Source organism: Sinohyriopsis cumingii, unplaced genomic scaffold, assembly GCF_028554795.1.
Source record: "Sinohyriopsis cumingii isolate HCF-2022 unplaced genomic scaffold, ASM2855479v2 utg000160l, whole genome shotgun sequence".
NCBI lineage: Eukaryota > Metazoa > Mollusca > Bivalvia > Unionida > Unionidae > Sinohyriopsis > Sinohyriopsis cumingii.
In genome coordinates this window covers 11,837,438-11,849,554 of record NW_028315873.1, presented here as the reverse complement: position 1 = coordinate 11,849,554, position 12,117 = coordinate 11,837,438, and the positions used below count along the sequence as shown (strand labels likewise).

Genomic DNA, 12,117 nt, shown 5'->3' with positions numbered 1-12,117 from the left:
GCTGCGTCACTAGGAACTCACCATTAAGAGGCTAGTGTTAGAACTGGTTTGTCTGATGCCAGGATAATGTAACTATGTGGGACACGATGCTACATGTCTGCAGCAAGATGCCCTAGTGCTAAGCTTCACTATACACTGCCACACTGCAGCCATCGTAGCGATATGACTGAAAAAGTGTAACCTTAAAAATCCAAATTACACGCAGTTTTGGGCGGCCAAAATATTTCAGTGGGAGTGTACTTGTTTTGCAAGGTGCATCGCAAATAGATTTTAAATTTCACAAGAAACAGCAATTACAAATGAAAACTGAAATCATTCTGAGGAGAAAGTAAGAAAGAAAACGAAAGGAAATAAGTATACAAACTGATTTCGGTCTAGGGTGTTTCTTGGATCGCTATGTCTCGCTGTCAAGCAGTAATAAAATGTGTGTTATATTTTTTCAAACAATTCAAACGACTACGATATCTTTCGGTGAAGAAACATTTGCCAACAAAATAAATCCAAAACGATTATTTTCAGCGTGTATGATACAGTTTGAGTTTGACATCACATATTGAGATATATTCTATACAAAATCTTGTTTCTTCTCGACTTCATTATATGACCTACATTGATATTTTAACATTTCTTCTCCAAAAATGTACCTTTTCAAATCGAGGCATGCTTTTATATTTGTTTTTTGTTTTTATAAATAGTGCAGTTTTCCCTTACGAAAATAACTTTTTTTCATGCAGAAATGCATGTTCGTATCTATGCAAAAAATTTGCTTTCTGTGAAAAATGGTTCAATTTCATTTTATTAAATTGTCAATTTTCGAAAAATGACAGCAATCGTCATGAACAAGTTCTTCCATGAAAAATCTATTAATCTATTACTTGTCCTGACAAAGAATCTTTTTTTTTCACATGAGAAAAAGTAAAAACATTTCATTAATATTGGACACTATTGGGTAGAAAAATATTCAGGTAGATGGAAGTTTCCACGAAAAGAGTGATTGGTCGTGAAAATGTTACATCTTCCTTAAAAAGTTAGCATTTTCGTGCGAATTTTTTCATGAAACACGTTGTGTGTTTGACATGAGCAGACATTGACACCAATACAGACGTTTCTAATTTCCATGGAACATACAATAACGGGAATGGGTAATGGGGCTGCAAATAAAGGAAATGTGTAATGTGGTTACCAATAACGGGAATGGGTAATGAGGCTGCAAATAAAGGGAATGGGCGATCGCCCTGAGAAAAAGAACCTGTTTTCTCCTTGCATTTCTGACCCAATCTAGTCATGGTACTTAAGATTTGGCTCAACAAAGTCAAAGTAATTGTATGATGGGAAATATATTTGAAACATTTGTAGTAGTCTTCGCCTAAACAGAACGTTTCCACATATAAGATTTATAAAAATAAAAGACTCATTCCGTGTTAACGTAAATGTTATATTTCGGGATTTTTTAAAATCATTAATCATATGCGTGGACGCAATAGACTGTTTTGGTCAAAACAAGATCGCATGGGCTGAAGTTTATGAAATTTAAACTGCGCGACTCAAGATCACACGTGACCAGTCGGTAGTGGCAGATGCTAAACGTGCTTGTCGGTGAGGTGTTGAAGGGGAATTAATATTTGTCTTGCTTCTACCCACACATAATAGCATACAAATAAAAAGGCAAAATATTTTGATTATCAAACCGTATGAGCTCTGGTTAAATACAATAGAGTAGAGGTTGAATCAATGTACATACTACTCCCAGATAACGGGAGTTATCTAAGTTGCAGCTTCGATATTAAAATAATAATACATTTAATTTAAGATATCGCATATTATTTTTATGGCATCAGAAAATTTAATTTAAGACATCGCATATTATTTATATAGAATCAGAAAATTTAATTTAAGATCATACATATTGGAATTGCATTATCATAAAATCATTTGGACTTATGACTTAGAAAAATAGAATATATGATGTAAGTTAATATTTTGTATCGTACAACAGCGTATTTTAAATTCGATTAATTGATATAATACAATAATTAGATATCACGAGTATTATACCATCACAGAGGCAGAAGGGTAAAATGGCGCCTAATAACGGGGGTTGGGTTTTATAGATGACTGGTTTTAAAGCAAAGACCTCATACAAATTACAGTTTTCATATCAACTGGAAATTTTATCTATCAGCGGTTGCCAGTCTTGACCTGTTTACCACATGTTATGTATTGTTAGGACACCGTCTTTCGTGTCACTTTTTCTAGTGAATATATATGTTAGTATAAAATATTGACTGACAGGTTGCATGTATGCAGAGTATGAATATATTGATCGAAAGGTTGCATGTATGCATAGTGCGAAAATATTGATTGACGGGTCCCATTAAGTTTGTAAGAACTTGAAGAAAGAGATAGAGGTATGTAATTCACATTGAAATCTTGTTGAAATTTTCATTATGGTATGTACCGTCTCTACGGACTTGAGAACGCTGTAATGGAAGAAAGAAGAAAAAGGAAAACGTGACTGTATTGATCGAATATTTAAAAGCAAATGGATTTCCGTATATAACGCATCTATCACTTACCGGGTTCAAGTACCAGAGTCCCGACCTTAACCAAATTCTGGCCAGTTTCTTTCTGTCCTCCCGTGGCCATGTCGTCACTGTAGTTCAGTGTTACTAACTCCAGGTGAAGTGAGCTTTCAGTCTAACACAATGCTGAGGTAAGGACCGGGCTGCAAAAGACAGGGAGAAACGTTATAGCTTTATCACTGTCATATACGAAACTACTATTTAATTTATGTATTATAGTAGAAATATCATCTTATTTGTAAAATGAAATGTTCAAAAGGTAGCTTGCAAAAATTTTTACCTAAAAGAGTTGAGCGAAAATGTCAAAGGGACGTTCATTAAACATTATTAAGGTAATAATTTTTATTTATTTCCTACATAAGTCATTATTAATAAAAACTACTTTCTGTGGTATTAGTCCAGTGCAGCAACACTTACTGTGTGTGTGTGTGTGTGATTCGGATTTTTAACGTAGCTTTAAGAATTTTTCAGTCATATCCCTAGGATGTCTGCAGTGTGGCTGTTTATAGTGATGTCTAGCACTGGGGCATAATGCCGCAGGCATGTAGCATGATGTCCCACCCAGTCACGTTATCCTGACACCAGGCCGAGCAGTCCTAACACTAACTTCTTAATGCTGAGCGCCAAGTGAGGCATCTGTTAGTACCATTTTTGTAAGTCTTTTTTATGACTCGGATGGTGATCGAACCCACGACCTCCCGCACCCATGTTGGACGCTCTAACCACTAGGCCACCGCAGCAGTGAGAGAGAGAGATAGAATATAGTAATATACATTTCCTATATAATCAGTAAGTCTAACGATAATTACTAAGAACTAAATTGATGACTCAGAAATTGACAAACACACATAAGTGTTATGTGTAGGTATCATACATTTGCTTTTATACGTTCTCAGAGGGCCAGCCAGCCAGACAGACAGACAGGCTGAGATAAACAGAGTAAAGCAAAGTCCAAAAAAACATACCCCTTACGATGCAAACGGTTTATAAACTTAATACTCAGTATCTGTAAATAATAAATTATTAGTGATGGTTCTTGGTGGTATTTCTCCTCGGCCAAGTCACTAACTTCTGTTTCTCGGGTTTACATTGAATATTTTCATTTTTAACTATTTATCTATATTTTAAAAGAATCCGTTTCCTTATCTCTCATTTTCAGATCTATAACATATTGATTAAGCCGTATATGAATCCAATTTAATTTTCTTATAATCTTAGATATCGTATCTTGTCATCATAGAAAAGTTCATCATTGCAATGATTGGACCAGGGAATTGTACAATTATATATGTTTCGGATTGGACGAATTACTTATAAGTACTTGTGTATCTATTTGGTCGGAGCAAAAACTGTATATGGGGAGTTATCGGTGGGTGTAAATTCTGTACATGGGGAGGGTAGTGATGAGTGTAAATATTGAAGATGGGGAGATTAGTGGTAGGTGTAAATATTGTACATGAGGAAGTTACTGGTAGGTGTAAATATTGTACATGGGGAAGTTAGTGGTGGGTGTAAATTCTCTGGTTGGCGGGTTCATGTTGTATGCTGATGTTGTGGAGGGATTAGAAGTTGGTGTAAATAATGTGGATGGGGAGTTAGTGGTGGGTGTAGATGATATGAATGGGAGGTTAGTGTTGCGTGTATATATCGTGGAGGGAGGTTATTGGTGGCTTAAAATGATCCCAATGATTCCAGAAAAAAGGAAACTTCAACTAACCTAAGGCTAAATAAAACGTATGTGTAGTTCTGGTTACACGAAATATTATTAAATGCTGACCCTTTAGTTTTTTTTTTTAAAATCAATTGAAAAAGATCCAATAATAGTTTGGGAGAAGAAATGAAAATTAAAAAAGTTAAGTTCAGGATACGACTGAATGGTTTTATTCTTTCTTTCTAGTGTATGCTTCATTTAAATTAGACTGGACCCCTCCCCCCAAAAAAAAAATCCCAAACAAAAACAAAACAAAAATATAACAAACAAACCAAACCTACCTATCCTAATTAACCAAAACCGCATATCATCATCACAATCACGGGAGCGAAATGCACAAGATAACATTCGTGAGCTGACTGTCATTTAGTACCTCACCAACTGACTTACTGAAAATGGAAAACTCTATATACATTAAATAACCAAGGTATGATTGAGTGTGAATGTTTTAGAATCACATTCATAACAAGCTTTTAAAGCTGCATACAAATAAAGCGGGTTTTAGTCGCTGTACACATCACAAAAGTAATACAGGTGTTGGTCGCTGTACACATCACAAAAGTAATACAGGTGTTGGTCGCTGTACACGTGTTTGCTTTCAATAGCTTACGTGACAGTAATTGTACAACTCTATATGCAGTCAGTGACCTAATTGTGAAAAACTGTAAAACACTGAATTCAGTTACTGTTGTGTCATTAACTTCACAGCCCTCTACGCTTTCAATGAACTCGATACGAGTAAACGTACGACACGGCCAATTAGCTGAACGTTATTTCTAATATCATTTCATGAACTGACTCAGTAGGAGTTATTCCAATAGCATTTCACGTAATGACTCAATAGGACTGATTTCCAATAGCTTCTCCTGTACTGCCTCAATCGGTGTTCACACAATTGTGAACACATGTGATATGAATCTGCAATTTTGTGGTGTTTTTCCAAACACAAGTAGTTTTACACTCGTATATGGTATATTTACATTTACAGAATGAGCATATGAATATGTAGATAATTATGATTTTCCCATGGAGTATAATTACGTAGATAATTATGTTATTACCATGGCGTTAAAATACATATATAATTATGATTTTCCCATGGCATATACATACGTATATAATTATGATTTTCTCATCGCATATAAATACGTATATAATTAAGATATTCCCATGGCATATAAATACGTATATAATTATGATTTTCGCACGGCGTTTAAATACGTATATAATTATAATTTTCACCTAGCGTTTATACATATATAATTATAATATTCCCATGGCGTATAAATACGTATATAATTATGATATTCCCATTGCGTATAAATACATAAAATTTTGAGTTTCCCATTGCGTATAAATACGTATTCCCCTGGCGTATAAATACATATATAATTATGATTTTCGCACGACGTTTAAATATGTATATAATTATAATTTTCACCTTGCGTATATACATATATAATTATAATATTCCCCTAGCGTATAAATACGTATATAATTATGATATTCTCATGGGGTATAAATACTTATATGATTATGATTTCAACAGTAAACTATTGCTTGTATACTCTCCAGATTATCGACGAATTTTAGTTATGAACCAGTATTTATAAAATATGAAAATAGTGAAAAGGATAGCAATAATCCAAGAGTTTCAAATGAATTAAAAATGTAATACAATTTAATTGAAATCTCTCTCTTTCTCTCTCTCTCTCTCTCTCTCTCTCTCCCCCCCCCCCCCGCAGCTTTCGATTATTTCACGTCATACGCTAATATGTCTTGTTATGTTTTGCATAGTAGATGGTATCTTTACATCTGGAAATTTATATTTTGCAATTCAATTGATGTAGGTGTGATATTACAATACTGTTATTTTCTGTTTTCACATTATATTTGAGCGTTTTTTTTGTTTTTTTTTTAAATCGTTCAGTAGAAAAAATTCCCTGATTTCTGATTTAATTCAAATGCTAACAATTTGATTTAAATACATTATGCTACCCATCCCGCCACTCAAGTCATAACGCTAAATCATACGTGAAAGTATGTGGAGTACGAGAAAATATACTGACCTGATTACATCCTCTTTTTTGGGGGCACCAGACAGATGCCCCCCAATTTCCAAAAAAAGTGAAAAGTGTTTTATGTGTAAGTGTATCCCCCAGGTATGTTGCTTGTTTGATTTTTATAAAAAGAATTTTCAATCAAAAATTTATATATTTGAAATTTTTGATGGGGTATTTATATTTCCTAGTGTTATCTATAGGGGTGTTCATCCGAGCCAAGTTTCTTTCACCTAGCTCGAATTCGCTCCCCTTGTTCGTGTTTGTGACCTTTGCTAGAGGTCTGCTTAGTCTCGTGTTTGCTATATGTGTATTGCTATGTGTGTGAATGCTATGTTAGTTTCCGTGCTGAGACAGCATATCAGTCAAAGTTCCCCAGTTTGCCTTAGTACTTGTTATTTTTTATTTTTTTTATTATGCTTTATTGATCATTTTTGAAAGGGCAACTGAGCGGTTTACTATTTTCAATAGAAAAAAAAGCCAAGTGTTTTATGTGCGTCCTTATATTTGTCGCTCATCGCATAAATTTGAAATGAGGCGGGCTGTGCTCTAGTGAGGGTCCATACTTTATTTATTTGTCGTATTTCACCCGAATCGAGTTTTGGCCCCCTCTTTTTTTTTGTGGCCAAAATTCCAATTTATATTAGTCAACTATACAGTACGGGTGCTGTATAGTTAAGAGAGAGCGAGAGTTAGAAATAAGCAGAGGTGTTGTGTTTGTTTTTGTGTTTTGCATGTACTAGTAGTGTTCCATATGGGGTGTTTTTCTTAGGCTCTTTTAAGGGCCTTTCCACTTCGCGTGACGCCATGTGATATAACCCCATTATGTCATTACCTTTTACTTTCCCCATACAGATACACTGTCCTTTTGTATATTTAAAGGTAAGGAGAATATTCCCTTAAGACTCTTTGATATTCATATACAAACACATGCAAAGTAATAAGTGTTAACGATATATTAACCACCTCCAAGGAGATCAGGGTGGGAACGAGGTCATAGCCCGCTTTTGCGTTAGTGCTCGTACCAAGGCTCCTTTCTTACCCGTACTCCCTGTTTGGTATTTGGTATATAAACATATGCAAATGTATTAGTGTTTAACGGCATATTACATTTATATGTTTGTTTGTTGTTGTTTTGTTGCTCTTTTTTCTTTTTTTGGGGGTAAATCCATTTTATATTTAATTTTTGAGAGATATCAAGTGATTTTTTCTGGCTTTAATTAGTCCATAATTTTTCAATTTTAAATTATTATATCGGTTATGATTGCCTATGTTAGTTATTTTGTAATTGTTATTACCTGGCCACAGGCCATCATTGTTTTGTAATGTAATCTGTTATCTTAATTATTGTTTTTATTGTCGAAATTCCCGTCCAAATATAGAATATGTTTCCTTTGATATCTCTATTTTTTACATATCTCCATAATCAGTTTTATCCGGTCATCCTTCCTTCTTTCACATTGTGCGATGGCATGATATTTGGTGAAGTTGGATGTTTTACACATGGGACATTTGATTATTGCGCGAATCATCCTTATTCTCAAAGCAGTCTCGCCTGTTAGCCCCGCATTATGCAAATATTTAAATATGATATTTTGTATTTTAGCTGATCCTATGTTGGCCCAGTGCCCCCACACTATATCCCAATCTATACGGATATTTTCCTCCTCTACTTTGTTTCTTTTATATTTTGATTCATATTCCCTAATCCAGTCATATGTCTTAGATATGTCCTTTTCCCAGAGTTCTGTTTTGTCCCTAAACTTGCATAAAAGTTCTTTTGTTTGTCTGAAATGTCTAGGTACTTCTAACTCTTTTTCATAACTTGTTATTTTTATAAATATCTTGCCTGTTCCTAAAGGTGAAGCCGTACCAATATACGAATAGGACTTCCCGTGGACTTTTTTGGTATTGTCGGTAGTCTTTTGAATCTGTTTTTAATATTTGTATATTTTTTTAAAAAGGGGCATGGTAAGGCTAAGCCCTCTTTTGTTCTGGCGCATTATAATGTTGATTTTTGGACGTAATGTGTCTTGAAGTTCCATATATAGTGTATAATTTCCTTATCTATCTTATCTAAATTTTTATTTTTTTAAGTCTACGGAGTTTATTATATAGTTCATGTTAGATTACATGTATGTTGTTGCTACTTGTGCACGCTCCATTATGCATAATGGCGTTAGTGCCCAGATTTCGATATTCTCTTTGACTTTTTTGTACATAATTTTGTAATTTTCTTATGCTTCGTTTTCCCCAAATAAGATTATTAAAGTTTTAACAGTTACCTTGATCAAGTATGGTGGTAAACCGGGGTGGTTTCCCCTCCAGTTCCCTATTTTTAGTATTTCTGTTTTATCATGATTTATTTGCGACCCTGATACTTTTTCAAATGATTCATTTTCCTTTTGCATGTGTTTAAAGGAATTTTGGTCTTTTATGAAGTTAGTACAGTCATCAGCATGTTGGAGCATTTTGAAATCCTCTTTCAGATTGGAGATTTTTATACCTTCGATATTGTTGTTATTCCGTATTTTGATACTTAGTATTTCAATTGCTATTACGTATAATAGCATAGATAGTGGGCAGCCTTGCCGCACCGATCTTTTAATATAAAATGTATCCGTGACAGCGCCGTTTACCTGTACTCTAGCTGTTATTTTATAGTTCAGGATTTTATTCCAGTTTTGGAAGTTATTTCCAAATCCAAATTTCTCTAATACCTTTTGGGTATAGTTATTTTCCAATCTTTCGAAAGCTTTCTCTTGGTCAAAAAGTACCATAGCACCTTGTTGACCTGTTTCATTTACATATTCAATTATCGTTCTTATATTTAAGATATTATTTTGCACATTTCGTCCCTTCCCCCCACAGGACTGGTTTACATTTATGATTTCATTTAGACATAATTTAACCCTATTTGCTAAAGGTTTGCTTAAAATCTTGTAATCTATATTTAGGAGGGAGATGGGCCTCCAATTGTTTTAGGCTTTCCCTATCCCCTTTCCCTTTGTATATAATTGTTATTAACCCTTCTCTCATTGTTTCCGTCATCATGTCCTTTTTTAAAAGAATGTTATTATATAAATTTTCCAGAATCGGCGCTAACACACTTTGGAATTTTTTATAGAATTCCGCCGTGAGTCCATCTCTCCCTGGGGATTTCCCTTTCTCTAGCTGACTAATTTTTATTTCATTTTCTGATATGAAATCATTATACATCCTTGAGTTTGAACTTACACCAAGTAACCTACAAGAACCTCGATCCTTATAACTGTATGTGTGGGATTTTTCTACTGTGATGAACGGTAACAAAGATACCAAGTTGCAATAACCTACTGAGATCAGATGGCTGTGCCGTAACTGCCTTAAATATGCGACAAACAAATACTGTTATGTAGTTGATGTTTATTGTTTTTTTGTGTTCCTCTTAAACCTTTTACAATTCTAATGCAAACCATTTTACAGTACATGGTTCGCACGGTCATTAAAGGTCATTGAAAGTCATCGAGAAACGAAAACCCCAACTGAAGGCCTTCGAAGGCATTGATATTTCACCTAGGTCATTGAAAGTCATTCAGAAATGAACACCACAATTTTAAAACCTTGAAAGTCTTTGATGTTTCACCTAAGACTCCTAGGTCATTGAAAGTCATTGAAGTTTAGAGATTTTGCTGAAAAAATAAAAAGTGATTGAAAATACTACTTTCGAGTAAGTTAGTTTGCATTGTATGACGATTGGAAGTACGGTTTGATTTTCTGTCATATGGTAGCAATTCCACTATTATGGTAATCCTCATGAAGTAATCGGATATCAGCGTGGTTCATCTTCGAGGATTCAATTCGGCAAATAGGCTTCCTGGCTGACGATAGTGATAGCAATTTATTTTAAAGCTATGAATAATATCAGATTATTGAAGCTGGAAAAGTGTTAAAACTGAGCATTTTAGTTGAGGCAGCGGCTCTGAAATGGAGCTTTGAATTGAATGGATCACTCATATAATCAGAAATGAAACTGACGTCATTTTGAAAGCTCGAAAATATGTTACACTACAAATGTCAGTTTTGTATACTAATCTTGGCACACCATATAAAAAAAATTCATAATTTTTCAATCAATAGATATGTAATTGTTATAGGTCTCATCACCAGCATTAGAGGCGTACAAATCTGGACAATACTTTGGCGATTGTTAGCACAAATCGATGGATTTATAAATACAAATTATCTCCAACTTAATTATGAGACGTGTTTTAAACTATTATGTATATATTTACCGGTAAAGAAATAAGTGCAGTTGAAACAATAAATAGTAAACATTATTTATATTATTTGAATAACCTTTATTTTATTTCATTTGTTTTATTAAATTAACGCAAGCTGAAATTCTAATGTATAATTGATGATGATTTACCGCCGAAGTATCCAAGACAGGAAAAACGTGGCGATATATGTTTTCTTAATTCACTTGAAGAAATGTAGGGATATCACACATTTATTTAATTTAGGGTACTATAAATTATTTATAATTTTGACATATTGGCAAATTCCTAAATTCCGGAAAACTGTGATTAAACTAATTGTCTTTGCAACCCTGGTTCACTTTGCATAAAAAATTAACAAAAAATGTTCATTTTTTAACGCATTCATTATTTTCTTTAATATGTACTGAAATAGATTATAAATATGTTCTTTTCGGGATAATGTATCTGCTGCAGTTTGTTTGTGATAGTTTATATAAAAATAAAAGCAAAGATTATTGCTTAAGGAACTCAATAAACGTAATGTCAATTAAACATAAAGCAAAATCACCACGAAAATGTCTGTTTTGGTGCAGTTAAATTTTCATATAAATAAATACCAAAAAAAATTGTATTGAAGGTGATATGTAAACGTAACTATTGTACTAAATGAAATGGGTTGAGGACTCAATGAAAACTTTGAAAATTATTTCAGTAAAACAAGTTAGTAAAATGGATCAAAATGGGTTATTATGACAATTTAATCAATCATATTACTAAAATTAATTAAAGTTGGTTGAGCGCTTCAGTTTAATCATAACAATTATGAAACCGTTTATGCAAAGTAGTCAAGTTCAACAAATTAATCATTGGATCATTTAAAGGGACGAATATGTAATCCATTTAAATGTATCATTTGAATAAAGAATTATCATTGATGAAAACTATTATTTTCTGCCACAAGTTGATCAAATACATACTTAAATGGACGACAAAAAGAAATTAAGATAAACAAACCGATCAAAGAAATGATTAAAATATATGGCAAAGAAGTGCAGTTAAAAGTCAATTAAACAGATTGTTAAAATTGATAGAAAATTTATCTCAGTTAAACAAATTGATAACACAAATTATACAAATGGATCAGCCAACAAATTATTAAAATATAAATCAGGGGATTTGAAAAGTATTTATATTATACCAGTTATCATAATTTAGATCAGGGGATATGAAAAGTAATTATATTATGCAAATTATTAAAATGGAAATCAGGGAAATTGAAAAGTAATTATATTATACCAGTTATCATAATTTAAATCAGGGGATATGAAAAGTAATTATATTATAAAAATTGTTAAAATGGAAATCAGGGGATTTGAAAAGTAATTATATTATGCAAATTATTAAAATGGAAATCAGGGGATTTATAAAGTAACTATATTATATACAAATTATTAAAATGGAAATCAGGGGATTTGAAAAGTAATTATATTATACTATTTAATCAAAGAACGTCTAACAAATGA

The 12,117-nt window shown here is 33.0% G+C and overlaps 1 protein-coding gene across 1 annotated transcript in view; it reads right to left on the bottom strand.

The window, feature by feature from the left end:
• LOC149774787 (uncharacterized) overlaps positions 1-12,117 on the bottom strand; it is a 43,713-nt gene that overhangs the window by 24,632 nt on the left and 6,964 nt on the right. The window contains exon 2 of the mRNA XM_089945004.1: positions 2,577-2,725. Coding sequence (XP_089801130.1) covers positions 2,577-2,646 — 70 coding nt within the window. The 5' untranslated portion in view covers positions 2,647-2,725. The remainder of the gene's footprint in view (positions 1-2,576; positions 2,726-12,117) is intronic.